Raw genomic sequence first — 14,381 nt, forward strand, 5'->3', positions numbered from 1 at the left:
AGTTAGGCTTTTAAATTATTACACCTATTTTTGCAAGTATTGCCTTGAGTACTTTTTACTTCTCAAATAAAACAAGATGAACTTACCCATGTCTCGTGTGCACTTTATCCATGCGGCTTTTGTTGAGTATATCTGGTAAAAGTAAGGAGTAAATAAGTTGTAATATATAAACATATAAAGGAATTTTTAAATTGGCGCCAATAAAAACTGCTTGCTACAAGACAAGCCGTTTAAAAGGTTTGTGTCTTTGCTGAGTCGCGATATCCCAGCAACCGATAGCAATTATCGACATTTTTCCTGCTCTAACAACCAATTCAATGTTTATTTTTAGCAAAGTTTTTTCCTTGTTTTCTTGCTGAATTTCGGTCATAGTTATAATATGAGGGGCATGATTATAGTGCCCATGGACCTGGAGCCCGGCTTCCGCAAGGCAGACATACACAATATACCCACTCTAAACAGCGGAATGGTGTTCAATTTCTGCCTATCCGCCGCCTCTGACAAAACAAAACAAATGTGAGTTCCGTCCCTTTCGCACTTGTGTGGTATATTAAATATATTCCATTTCTCCCCTTAGTTCCACGGATAAAAGTGATCTTTTAACGGACTATGTTCAGATGAGGAGACATGGCGAAACCTGCGAACTGAAGGGACTCGTGTTCCCCGCCTCCGACTTTGCCAACACGGAATCCCACGCCAATGTGGCACTCAAAGTCGTGGAAAGCGCCCGGATCATCACGGACGGCCAGTGCAGCCTGTGCCCCACATCTGGTTAGGATAACCCTCTGGCCGGAAATTGATAGTTTCTAATATATATACTCATTCAGGTACCTGTGCCCACATTGTGGCCTTCACCTTCTGGCTGCTAAACAAAAGCACCGACCGAAATCCCTCCGCTGTAGTGCAGTTTTGGGGCCACGAACTTGAAAACCTGGTGCAACCAGAGCCCACGTCGGCCACTCGCATATGTGACATGATACCCAAGGACGAGGTGCGACTGGAGAGCGAACTGAATTCCAAGGAGCTGAGCGCCAGCGAGGGACAGGCTTTCCTAGAGACCGTTCTAGAGGAACTTGCCACCTGTGGCAGGGATTCCGCTCTCTATCGCCAATGTGTGGACACCACCGATGAGTTCGAGCCCCTGTTCGTTCACCATGCGCTGCTCAGGGCAGCAGAGTACAACATCGTCGATCTGGCCACCTACGTGCAGCACACGGAGCAACTGGCTCAGACTGGAATTATCGAGAGCCTCTACGAGGTGACTCGGGACCAGTACAAGTCCCGACTGTGGGTGGAGGTGCAGTACATGCGCATCCGTTGCTCCATGATGCACCTGATCATCAACCGCAAAAGTGCCGAGGAAGACGATCAGATCTTCAACATGATGTTCTGCAAGGGACGGGACAAGAACAACGAGGATCGAGTGCAGCAGAAGCAGCACAAGCGGTTCATATTGAAACAGACGGAAAAGCTAGAGAATAAGAATTACATCGAGTGCGGACTGATCCTGCACGAGAGCTTTCCCTTTCTGTGCGCCGCCCCCGATGGCATCACGGACGATCATATCGTTGAAATCAAATCGCCAAAGACTGAGGAGGACTTTGAGAAGTACCTCGAGGCTCGCGAGTCAATAGCACCCAAGTACATGGCCCAGATACAGATCCAGATGTTTGCGGCCAATGTGAAAAAGGCGCTCTACTGTGTGCTGAGCCCGACGTTCGAAGTCAACGGAGCCCTGCACTACGTTTGGGTACAGGCAGATCCGGAATTCGTGTCCAGTTTGCTGGCCATGGCCGAGGAGTTCTGGCGCGACGTAGTCTTTCCCCGCCTTATGAATATCTACCCACAGTTCGGTTAATAAATGGAAAGTATACACTTACCTTTGGCGAATATTTGTAGCGATATTACAGCCTTGGCCTCGCCATGGCAATTGCTGGCTATCACGGAATAGGTGCCGGTGAAGTCCAACTTGGCGCTGGGTATCTCCAATCTGTACTCTGGTCCGTCTCCAATGCGCCGGAAGTGGGGCGCGTCCTTGTAGTACTCCGGCTGCGGGCGAAAGAAAGCGATGCGATGAGTGGGCTGAATGACTCAAGGTCACGTCGCGATGAGCTTCGTCTATAAGGACTTGTGCGGCTGTCGCAGATCATGAATCACGACTGTCTTTATACAAATATCGGTGCCGTTGACGCGGACGGCTCTGCTGTCGTTGTTATTATTGTGTTAAGCTTATGGCCATATAAGCACAAAATTCAGTTTCGAGACTGTCGAATAGGAAAACTGGTAATGGGTATACGTTGCCCACCCTGACCTCCTACTCCTCCGGAGCCTCCTGCCTGCCTGCTCGCTTCCTTGGTCGACAGTGCACGACAGTGGCTAATAATATTTTTTATTTTTGCGCTTTTTTTCCTTTTTGGCTCGCGTAATTGTTTGTTGCGAACAAGCCTGTTATTTGATATGGGTTGAACTTGAATTAGCGTTTGACAGCGATTCGGATTTGTAAGATCTGTGGTCTTGTATAACGCGCACCGTTTCAGTATGACGCACTTGTCCGTAATCCGAGCCAGCTGCCCCTGCGCTCTATTCTTCACGTGCTTTTGTAGCCACTTTGTTGCCGTATCGGGTTCTGGGCTGGTTACCTCTGGGCGGGATGCTCCGCTTGTTTGGACACTTTGTTCGCGCACTCGCGGATCAATCAAGAAAAATTCTATCCGCGCGAGCAACTGTGGCAACTCAAAAAACGGTCTACTAAAGTGTCTGGCCCACTGGGAGCTGCCTTTTTATAGTGAACTGGGCGGAAATTGTGTATATTCCAACTTCCTGATGCCAGTAGGGCCCACGTGGCTGCTGTTCACCTGAACTTGAGCCTCTGATAAGGCAACGGGTTTGGAAGCGAGAGGAGGTAGTGATTGGACGACCCACATTTGCTGACGCCGCGAATGCAACTGACTGACTGACCGCCGGAGAACTGCGCATGCGCAACAAGCTGACTCTCGCGAAAAACGTCACATACTCACGTTCAGAAAATCGCGCAGCCAAACGACTTCGGGCTTGGGATCGCCGACCACCTCGCAGAATATGATGACGTTGTCGCCCTCGTAGGCTTCGCTGGAACGCGGCTTGACCACAAACAGGGGCTCCTTGGAATAACTAGGGGAAATGTATCATTAGTTAGGGCTTTTTACAAGGTCGCTCCGGTTTTCACTAACTTTAGATATCGGACTATACTTAAAATCATTTTTGATTGATTACAGATTTTGTTTAAAAAATCATAACCAATTATACCCCCAATTCAATTATGGATTTATAAGAAATGCTTTCACATATGTATAACCCTGAACAATATTAACTACTACTTCTCTCGCTATAAACATTTAAAATTCTATAAGAATTATTTTACATCTTGAAATGTTTGAGAATTAGAAAACCGGAATTTGTAAGAATCTCATGCTTTACTCACGGAAGATCATCAGTCTTGATGCTGGGAATTTCCAGCTGACGTGACGAAGCCATTGACTTGTTCTCCTCCTCCTCAATTGCCACCCGGCAGATGGTCTCTACTTTGCCCACAACGTTGGATGCAACGCACACATAAATGCCGGCATCCCTCATCGTAGCCTCGGCAATGATGAGCTCCACAAATCCATTGGAGTCCAAGGTGGCGGTCAGTCGACGACTGGGACGCAGGCGCATCCCGTTGCGATGCCAGGTGACACCAACGGATGGATATGCCTCCACTTTCGTGGACAGGCGGATTTCGGAGCCCTCACGGAAAATGTAGAAGGGATCCAAGGGCACATAGAAGTCGGGTGAGATGTAGGCCCGGATGCCCTTGTCCACGACCAGGGTGCAGTGGCAGGACACGGAGCCCAGTTCGTTCTTCGCCAGGCAGGTGTAGGTACCGCTGTCGTCCAACGTGGTTGCGGCAATTTCCAGCGTAAAGAACTGTCCCTCGGCACTGATGAGATGCTTCCTATCGGTATGGATGAGCTGATCGTCCTTGTACCACAGGATCTCCGGAACGGGATAGCCCACAATCTGGCAGGTGAGTCGCACTGGGTAGGTGACCTGGACGCGACGATCCCTCAGGCGCATAGTGAAAATGGGCAGTGAGTCACCGACATCAGCCACATTACGACCATGGGCAATCTCCTTCAGACGCGAGTCCGCCTCATAGATCCGCGAATCAGAGACAACCTGGAGGCGGGCAAAGGTGGAGACTCTGCCCTTAGAGTTGGTGGCCTCGCAGGTGTATCGGCCGGAGTCCAGTTCGCTGACCGTGGCGATGGTTAGGGCACAGGTGGAACCGATCTGCCGAATCTTGACGCGTTCCGAACTGCTGCTCAGTTGAATGCCATCCTTGAACCAGTTGACCTGCGGCCTCGGCGCTCCACGCATGTTGCACTGCAGGGTGAAGGAGGAGCCGAGCAGCGCCTTGGCCTGGCCCGGCAGGATCTTGACGAACTCCGGCAGGCACTCGACGCCGCCCACTTGGAGGGCACTACTGGTCTGGACTGTGGGTCCCCAACCATATCGGTTCTTGGGCGTCACTCGGAAGTGGTACTCCACGTTGGGCTTCAGGTTGAAGGCGTCGAAGGAGTTGATGGGCGTCAGGCCCAGCTCCCGCCAGTAGGCGCCGCCCTCGTGACCCACAACCCAGGCCTCCACCTTGTAGGCCATCACCGGAGCAGAATTGGCACTAACCGGCTTGCCCCATGACAATGAGATGTGGGTGGGTCCAGAATCAACGACCAGGGGTTCGGTGGAAATGCAACCCGGTGGATCTGAGGAATGGTACACAAAAAAGACGTAAGTGAATGTGGCTCAAATGGAATTGGTGCTGAATCTTAGGATAACCTCGATTAAAACTCTTTACGCCCCGGAGAAATATTTTTTATTTTCTTGTTTCCACTACGTAAATGTATAAGCTGGATTGCTGTGCTTTATATAATACATTATTTATATATGTAGGTACGATAATAAAAGTAATTAAGTCAATCGTTCAGAAATACTAACAAAAGATAAATACAGGAATAGTTTTTGTGTGCTGGGTTTCTACGATCTCACAGGAAATTTCTTTTGTCGTTTGTTTGTTTGGTTTGTTGGGGCGATTAAACCGATCTGGAAGAGAGGCAAATAAGGCTGTCTTACAGTAGAGATACAAAAGACATACGCCAACGGACAACACGGAACAAAACGGACTATCGCAAGACCCTAACAACCATATAAACATATAACACCATATAGAACTCACCTCTGAAATACGAAGTGTCGCTATAGCTGTCCAGGGGAAGGCCCCAGCGTGGTTGCGTTGGAGTGGCGGAGCGAGCGCGCGGGTTTACCTATAAGTTTTGTAGTCAGAACGATATATTATATTGCTTTGAATGAACACAGAGTCAGGTCAGGAAAGTAGACTGAGGGCTAAGTATGATATAATTGTAATTGTATTTGGTGCTTGTTGAGGGAGGCGTTCGAAATTTGCAAAATAAATTGTATTAATAAGCTTTATTCGGATTCTTTCTTTTTGGGTATTTTAATCTGGAATTAGAGAAGAAAAGCAGAGAAGAGAGAAAGAATTGCAGCGGTTAGTTAGCGAAAGCGATAGAGGGACAGCCACAAGCAACAGAAAGAGATCTACAAAGATCTTATGGGATCTGCAATCTACAGATCCCGACACAGATATAGATATGTACCGTCACAGTGACGAATATCCTGTCAGTGCCAAAGTTGTTGCGGGCCACCACGAAGTAAGTGCCAGAATCGGAGATCTGGGCTTGCTGCACAGAGAATCTTGTGTAGTCGTCGGACACCTCTTTGCTGACCCGATCCGACTGGGTAATGTCCTTCGTGCCCTTCATGAAGGTGACTGCAAAATACAGATTCCATATTAGAAGATACTCCATATCAGGGGAGGATAGTCCAGCTTACGCTTCGGTTTCGGTTCGCCGGCAATGCGGAAGGACAGCGAGAAGGGATCGCCCACGGCGATCTTCATTTCGGTGTCCGGTCGCGACAGGAACAACGGAGGACGCTCATCCTTCTCAGCTCCCACGGCAACGTCCACGTTGACATTGGACTCGATGCGACCGAAGGCGTTGGAGGCGCGGCAGGTATAGGTGCCCTCAACCTCGGGACCGGCATTCATGATGGTCAGCGTGTAGACGCCTTTGTCGGTCAGGGCCTTCACATTGGGTCCATCCACCACACGGCGATCGCGGAGCCACTTCACCTCGATTGGTGTGCTGGTCTGCATGAACTCTGCCGAGATGGCCACGGTGCCGCCGTTGCAGACCGTCTGGTTGCCCAAGGGTAGCAGGAAGTGCGGCTTGTTGGGGTCGCGGTGGAAGAAGCCGTGCGTCTTCTGCAGCGAGTAGTGCTGGCGGCCCTTGAAGTCCACCTGGTGGGAGATCTTGTTCTCGGCTCCCTCGTTGCGGGCCACGCACCAATAGACGCCCGAATCCTTTTCCGTGGGATTCACAATGGTCAGCTTGGCGTAGCCATCGGCCTGGTCGCTCAGCTTGTACTTCTCGTTGCTTTCGATGGGTTCGGTGCCCTTGACCCACTGGATCTCGGGACGCGGCTGGCCACGTACGCGGCAATCCAGAACCAACTCATTCTCGTTGAGAGAATATGTGTCTGCAAAGGGAAGAGAACTATTAGTGGGTTTCTGTGCTTTTAAAAATAGGTGGATTAACAGAAGAGGTTAGAACATCAAAGATGTACAAAGGCGAAGATGAAATCCGTAGCTCTTTCCAGACGGGTAATACCTCGGATTGGCTGCGTAAAAGTACTTGGCAATGTGGCCTCCTTGAAATGCTTGTACACACGAAGCTGGGCATGTGTTAAACTTTCGCCAAAGTCGTTGGTGGCACAACAGGTGTAGTTGCCACTGTCATCGGCCACCGCAGCAAAGATCTCCAACGAAGCCTCCCCGTTCATGTAGAGCGTCTGATAGCGATTATCCCTGGGCAGGGGTTTGTGGTTCTTCAGCCACTCGATGTGGGTGTTCTCGTCTCCCGACACGGCGCACAGCAGTCGAAGATTGGCCCCCTCCGAAACAGTTCGATCGTGCAGTAGAGTGTGGAACAGCGGCTTCGCCTTGCCCACACTGCGTAGGACCCGATCTCCGGCTCGATGAAGCTCTCCATTGCCGTTCACTTGGCTTCCGGAACTCAAGTGCGACTGACTACGTGACCAGAGAGAGCTATCATGATCGCTAATACTGGGAATCTCCTCCTGGCTAACGTTAATAAGGCGCTTCAGATCGGCCGCCTTAATGGTGGTGCTGGTCGAGTCAATGCGATCTTCGTGCTCTGCATAGCAGGCGAAGATCCCACAATCGGAAGATATGGGATTGCGAATAATCAGCTTCCTTACACCGCCGGGCTCTTCGATTGCCCTGTACCGGTTATTGCATATAGAGTGGTCATCGCGCATCCAACTGACATTGGGCCTTCCATTCACCTGACAACTTAGCACTATCTCATTTCGCTGGGCATCGTAGGATTCTGAAAGAAAAACACAATCAGCTGAAAATTTCCATAATGATCTATATATAGTTACCTATTATGCCACTGGAGAAGCTCTGCGGCAAGTTTCCAGTAGACTGATCGAGTACACTTAGCTGGCCAGCACTCTCCACAGTCTGCCGGCTGTTCTTCACCACGCATCTGTAGTGACCACTGTCCTCGACTCGGGCATCGTAAATCTCCAGACTGATGGCTCCGTTTATGTTGTAGATTTTGTGGCGGGCATCTTTGGTCACTCGCTCATCGTTCCTCAGCCAGTGGACGTCCTCTATGATGCCGGTCACATAGCAGATGAGCTGCGCCTTGTTACCACTGCCGATGGTCATGGCCTTTAAGCTGGTCTCCAGATTCAGTCGCAGCTTAGCCTCCCGAGCCTTGGTCTTGGCGGCAGCATTGTCATTGGGCGAGGCAGGTGAGGATTCCTCCCGCTTAATCTCCTGGATGACCTTGTCAATCGGTTTCTTTTCGGCAGTTCGCTCTCTAACGTAGTCGGAGGCCTGGACAAACTTGCTGATCTTCATCTGCCCATTCTCGCTCTCCGCATAGCAAGTGTACAGACCGGAATCGTTGCTGCCAAAGTTAGTGATGGTCAGGAGTTTCACTCCGTCGCTCTGCTCTGCATACTGGTACTTGGTGCCCTCAATGGGCAGCAGGGTATTATCCCTCTGCCAGTAAATGTGGGGCTTGGGACTGCCCGACACCTTGCACTCCAAAGTGAGCTGGTTGTCCTGGGAATGATATGCATCTGGAACATGGACGGAGATAAAGAGACAAGACCCAAGACACATAAGACAAAGTACTACAAAAGGCGAGGAAAGGGGTGCAGTAGGTTGTTAGTTTTCTTAAAGAATACCTAGGGCTAAAAATAGAGATTCATATACTCATAGATACAAAGACAATCACCTGAACGCACTCAGTTGGGGGAATCCCACATACATAGAGCGTCCTACCTTTGATACCCACTACAAAGGTGGGCGAAATAACTTCCGGCTTGGCCGTGCTGTACACAAACAAATTGCAAGTGCTCACGATTTCGTTTTCACTACCCCTGACCCGCAAAGTGTATTCTCCGGCATCCTCTTCTGTGACTCCAACGAGGTTCAACCAGGCGATACCGTCCTGCATGGACATCTTGCTCCTCGGTCCGAAGGCTATCGGTTGGTCACCAAAGAACCACTTGGCCGTTGGCTCAGGTCCATCAATATTCACCATCCACTTGACGTTGCTGCCCGATTTCACCGTTCGGTTGGAGAGGAAGTTCCTGAAGTAGAGGCGCTTCCTTAGATCCGGCGGCGGTGGCACCTCACGTCTGGAGCTGGTTTGCTCCTCCTCATCCGGCTTGGGCTTCCTGCGGCGCTTCTCTCCTCCCTCGCCACCCTCGCCGCCCTCACCTTCGGCGCCTTCTTCTCCGGCTGGAGTTGCCTCCTCATCACCGGTCGGACGTGGAGGTCTGCCCTCCCTGGGCGGCGAGATGCGAGGAGCCCTGACTCGCGGCTCCACAGTGATCACGTGGACAATCTCAGTTTTGCCCTCGCGATTCTCCGCCTGGCACACATACTTGCCGCTGTCCGAGGCCTTCGGATGGCTGATGAACAGCTCGCAGGTGCCGTCGTCGTGGTCAACCTGCTGGTACTTGTCGCTGTTCTCCACCTTGACGCCATCCTTCACCCACGTGACCGAGGGAGTGGGCAGGCCGCGCACATGTACGTCCAGCTGCAGCTCGTTGATCTTGCCGTGCATCGTGTCCTTGATGTTGCGCGTAAAGGTGGGTGGCACATCACCTGTGCCCGGATCCTCGTACACCTCCAGACGGCACGAGGTGGAGGCCTCACCGGTCTCGTCACGACCCCAGCACTTGTACTCGCCATTGTCCTCGGCGGTGGCGCTCGTGATCTCCAGAAGGCACAGGCCCTCGCTGTACCTGCCCCTGATCTTCGGCGAGTTTTGGATCTGCTCGCCGTCCTTAAACCACTTGACTTGGGGCTCCTTGGCCTCCAGGAAGCAGGAAATTTTCACTTTGGATCCCTCGGCCACCACGCGATCTCTCATCGAAGTGCTGAAATGGATCGCGATGTTCTTTTCGCGACGCTTGCTTGACAAGCTGGCGGTATCGGAGGCGTAATCGGTAGCGTAGGCCGAGGAGTCATCCTCCTCCTTTTTGCCACGCTTCTTTGTCTTGCCGTCCTCGGCCTCGGATTCCGGCTCGGCGGCAGCAGCCGCAGGAGCAGGCTTCTTCTCCACTGGCTTCTCCACCTCCTTGGGGCGCAGAAGGCTCTTGTCCGCATGGAACACACCGTGGATGTTGTCCGAGATGTGATGGGCCTGACCCTCGAAGAGCACGTAGTGCGAGATCTCCATCTTGCCGGCGCGACTCTCCGCCTTGAGCACATACTTGCCGGAGTCCTTGTTATCCGGCCGATCGATGATGAGCTCCCGGGTGCCGTCCTGGTGCTCGATAAGCTGGTAGCGACCGCCGCTTTGGATCTCGATGCTGTCCTTGAACCACTGGACCTCGGGAGTGGGCTGACCCCTCACAGCCGTCTCCAGGATTAGCTCGTTGGTGTTCAGGTGATAGGTTTCTGAGAGAGAAACACCGAGATGGGTTACATAAGGACACATCCCGAAAAAGAAAGCCATTGCATAAGGAATGCGATCAATGGCATTGCACAAACATACACATGTCGATTGCTAAATATAGACGGTTCGATCCGATCGAACACACTCATACGACATCCAATATCTTACCTTTCAGAGAGCGAATGAAGACGGGTTGCACATCCGTGTTGACCTTGGCCTGGTAGACATGCAGCATGGCGGAGGTGGTGATCTTGCACGACTCATTCTGGGCAATAATGGAGTAGGTGCCCGAGTCCTCCACTTGGGCATTGACAAACTCTAGCACCGCCAAGCAGTCGCGGTTCATGTTGCGAATGTTGGGTCCATAGGTGACATTCTGGTCATCCTTCTGCCACTTGATCATCGGCTGGGGTCCGCCAATGACGGCCTGCAACTTGACCTTGGAGCCCTCGGCCACGTACCGATTGGACAGGTTGACCGTGAAGTACAGCATCTGCTTGGGCGAAGGATCCGGCATCCGGCTGCGGCGCTCGTAGCCACCTTCTCCGGCGGCCTCCGGCTCGTCGTCCTTCTTCTTCTTGCCCTTGGCCTTGCCCCCCTCGGCTGACTCGCCTCCTTCCTGCATGGCAATGGCGGACAGGATGCTCGACCGACGCGACGTGTGAGTGGTGTCGACGACGACCGTGTGGGTGGTCGACTGAGTGCCCAGTTTGCTCTTGGCGGTGCAGACATAGATGCCGTTGTCATTGATCGTCGGCTTGTTGATAATCAGCTCGCAGATGCCGTCCAAGTGCTCGATCTGCACCACCCGATCGTCGATCACCACGGGTATCTGGTCCTTGGTCCACGAGATCTCTGGGCGGGGGTTGCCGCGCACCTTCGTGTCGAGAATCAGATCGTTCTGTGAGGCATGGTACACATCTGAGAACAAAGTCAATCAATCAATTTGGCTATTTTCGTACGCGATCGACCTCAATCGCAAAAGAACATCGACACACGACGGACACACATGGACATGGGATCGTGTAACCGACAACAGTTGGCCACAGAGCACACCACACACAGAACGGGGGATTGGAATACCTCGCAGGGGAAGGGCGAAAATGGGCTCCGACTCGTCACCATCCGCCTGTGCCGCGTACACCTTGAAGTAGCAGGAGGTCTCGATCTCGCTGAGATCGTTTTTGGCCACGCACTTGTAGACACCGGAGTCGGCGCCGGTCACGTTGCTAAGCTCGATGATGGCCTTGCCCTCCTCGGACAGGTTCTTGATGTTGCCGCCCACCACCACCCACTTGTCGTCCTTCATCCAGCGGGTATTGGGAGCGGGTCCAATTACCGTGGCCACGAACTTAACGGTGGAACCCTCGAGCGCCATGCGATCGCGCAGCTGGGTGGCAAATGCCAACTTCTGCTTGGCGGGCACCAGCTTTTCCGGAGTGGCCCTTGCCGGATGCAGACGCAGCTGCTCCTCCTCCGCCTCCGCCCTTCTCTGGTCGGAGTCGGCCTTCGACTTGAGAGCCTCATCCATGGCCTTCTTGGCCTGCTTTAAGCTGTCTAGCTGGATCTTATCGCGGGCGTGGAAGATGCCGGGCACATGGTAGTGCAGGTTGCGGGCCACCTCCACCGTGTGGTTGATCTGCACCTCACCGCTGGAGTTGAAGGCCTTCATGGTGTAGATGCCGCCATCCTTGTTACCCGGCTTGTAGATCAGCAGCTTGCACACACCGTGCGCCTCCTCCAGCATGGTGAATTTGTAGCTTGGCTTCACCTGGAAGGCGCCGCGCCACCAGGTGATCACTGGTCGCGGGTAGCCGTGGACGTGGCACTCGATGGTCAGCTCGTCGTCACGCAGATGGTAGTACTCTGAAATGGGCAATTAGAAGATCTTAGGAGTGCCAAGTTATCCCAAGGACCGACAAATACCTTTGATGTACTGAATGGAAGGGGGTTTGGGTTCGTCCTTGAAAATTTCATAGACGGTCACAATGCAAGACGAAGACGTCTCATCGTTCTGGTTCGAGATCACGCACGAGTATTCCCCAGAGTCCAGGATGGTGGTGTTAATCACCTCCAGCACCAGGATGTTGTTGTTATTGATGATGCGGTGGCATCCGTCGCGCTCCAGCTGCTTGCCGTTGTGGAACCACTTGGCAGACAGCTCCGGACCGTCCACGGCGCAGGCCAGGCGCACACTTTGACCGGCCTCGACGGCTCGATCGGACAGGAAGTTGATGAACTTGGGATTGCGGGCCTGTTCCCGGCGGCGCTGCCAGTCGGCGTCGCGCTCCTTCTCGCTGACCCGCTTGGCCTGGCTGTATTTGCGCATCTGCTGCATGAACTCCTCGCCCTCGACGGCGGCGATACGCTGCCAGCGCTCTTCCTCGTGAGGATCGGGGCGGACGAAGTCGTCGGAGGAGTCGCTGCCGCGGCGCTTCTCTTTCTTCTTCTTCGGGTCGACCACCTCCTCTTCCTCCTCTTCGGGCTCGCGTTCCTCGATGTCTTCCTCGTTATATTCTTGGTCCTGGTCCTCGTCGCCGTATCCGGCTTCGGTGCCCTCCTCACCCTCCTCGCCCAGGGCGGATGGTTCCTCCTCCTCCTCCTCCGCCTCAGCCTCCTCCTGAGCCCGCTGTTCGGCCTCCAGACGGTCCTGCTCCTCCTTTTCAGCTTGGAGGCGCTTCTGGCGCTCTTCGAAGGTCTCGCCCTTGGGCTTGGCCCTGGCAGCCGCCTCCTCGGCGGCCTTGGCCGCTGCCTTCGCCTGCTCCTCCATCTGGAGCACCATCTTGCTCTTCTTCGGCGGCGGCTTGGCCTGCTGCTGCTCAAACATCTTCTTGCTGGCCTTCTGGCCGCCGCCGATCTCCAGTTTCAAGGTCAATTTCGGACTGGGCGACTTCTCTTTCTTTTCCTTCTTCTTGGGCGGGGCCTTCTTCTTGCCCTTCTTGACGGGCTCATCGCCATCGTCAAAGTCGGCACTGTCCTCCCTATCGTCAGCGCCAAAGTCGCCCAGATCATCGCCATCCTCGGCACCGGAAGGACTCATGTCCTTGTCGATGGACTTGCGCTGGACGCGCGGCTTTCTGGCCTTCTTTTCCTTCTTCTTCGGCTTAACCTCCTCAATGATATCCTCCTCCTCGACCTCCTCATACTCCTCCACAACGTAGATAACCTCAACGTTGGACACATCCATTACGGCAGCGCGATCGATCACCGACAAATCGGATGTTATGTAACGCACGGGCTTTTGCACGTCCAACGGCTCGGAAATATCCATAACGAGGGCGCGATCGAATACGGCGATATTGCAGGTGGTCTGGCTCTTGATGTCCCTACCCAGTTCGAAGGGGGTCTTCTCCTTTTCCTCGCGTTTCAGGAATGGAGTAATGCTGCGCCATGTCGACGGCGTTGCACTGCGTCGCGTCATGTAGAGGGTAAAGGGGGTCTGACTCCTTCCATGAATGGGCGTGGCACTGCGGCCGCGGAGACTTCCAGGAGTTGGGGACTTAAGCTTGCGCTTCTTTTGCGTCGGCACCTGCAGGGTATCCTGGGCAGATGCCGCCTCCGGTTCGGCCGAAGCCCGTGGCTCGATATCCCCGTTCTCCGTTTCTCCCATTTCGGATCGTTTTCGTACGGCCTCTTTCGGTTTTTGGATAAGGATAAAACTCGTAAATGAAAACCGAAAAAATTGATATCCGTCCGAGTCGTATATGTATGACTTTCTAAATCAATATATATAGCCCGCAACGGTTCGATCGAGATTTTTGGGACGTAAGACGTCCGTTCGATGCAAAAGAAGATTCACGACTGTCACCGAACGTGGTGAAAATTTCGAAAACACATTCCTTCTCGAATCGATCGGATCGGATCGATCTTAGTCCCCAATTGATTGTTATGCTAAGAACAATTTTACGAATTCTGTTTTGTTCGCTGCCGACGTCGCACAAACACACGCATGCAACATTGATTGCCAAAATGCGATTCTATTTAAATATCGGGCACTTTTTTATTGAATTCAGGCAGTAAACGAAGTTATATAAGTGAGAGAACGGCTGCCATTTAAATTAAATGAGCTATTTAAAGGGGAATCTATTTAAATGCGATGATAAAGTGCCTCGTTTACCTTAATCTCTGAGCACTTGCCATATTTGCGAACCGAAAGTGCGAAACGATTTGTTAGTCAAGAAGTAAATTCGCCCGACATATCATAAAGTTCGCGATTTATTCTAGCCTTACGAACTAGCTTCCTATATACTAAGACTATGCTACATACAACTACGT

General features: G+C 52.5%; 2 protein-coding genes across 15 annotated transcripts in view; one reads left to right on the forward strand and one right to left on the reverse strand.

Annotated features, from left to right (window-relative positions):
* Positions 1–14,381, reverse strand: part of LOC119550040 (myosin light chain kinase, smooth muscle) — a 46,345-nt gene that overhangs the window by 9,933 nt on the left and 22,031 nt on the right. For 9 of the 14 annotated variants that reach the window (XM_037858477.1, XM_037858480.1, XM_037858482.1 and 6 more), the window contains 9 exons: positions 7,564–8,274; positions 6,768–7,508; positions 5,929–6,636; positions 5,694–5,866; positions 5,255–5,342; positions 3,461–4,784; positions 3,018–3,150; positions 1,881–2,049; positions 87–132 (listed from right to left, as the gene is read on the reverse strand). In XM_037858477.1, the coding sequence (XP_037714405.1) occupies positions 87–132; positions 1,881–2,049; positions 3,018–3,150; positions 3,461–4,784; positions 5,255–5,342; positions 5,694–5,866; positions 5,929–6,636; positions 6,768–7,508; positions 7,564–8,274 (4,093 nt within the window). Of the gene's footprint in view, positions 1–86; positions 133–1,880; positions 2,050–3,017; positions 3,151–3,460; positions 4,785–4,877; positions 5,122–5,254; positions 5,343–5,422; positions 5,539–5,693; positions 5,867–5,928; positions 6,637–6,767; positions 7,509–7,563; positions 8,275–8,479; positions 10,109–10,274; positions 11,028–11,189; positions 11,973–12,032; positions 13,951–14,381 lie in introns of those variants that run through there. The other 5 variants (XM_037858489.1, XM_037858493.1, XM_037858490.1 and 2 more) reach the window with 5 other exon arrangements.
* On the forward strand, positions 303–1,879 carry LOC119550042. The gene is made up of 3 exons (XM_037858495.1): positions 303–516; positions 578–771; positions 828–1,879. The coding sequence occupies exons 1-3, from the start codon at positions 380–382 to the stop codon at positions 1,856–1,858; spliced, it is 1,362 nt and encodes a 453-aa protein (XP_037714423.1). The 5' UTR covers positions 303–379; the 3' UTR covers positions 1,859–1,879.

Source organism: Drosophila subpulchrella, chromosome 2R (assembly GCF_014743375.2).
Source record: "Drosophila subpulchrella strain 33 F10 #4 breed RU33 chromosome 2R, RU_Dsub_v1.1 Primary Assembly, whole genome shotgun sequence".
In the NCBI taxonomy this organism is placed as follows: Eukaryota; Metazoa; Arthropoda; class Insecta; order Diptera; family Drosophilidae; genus Drosophila; species Drosophila subpulchrella.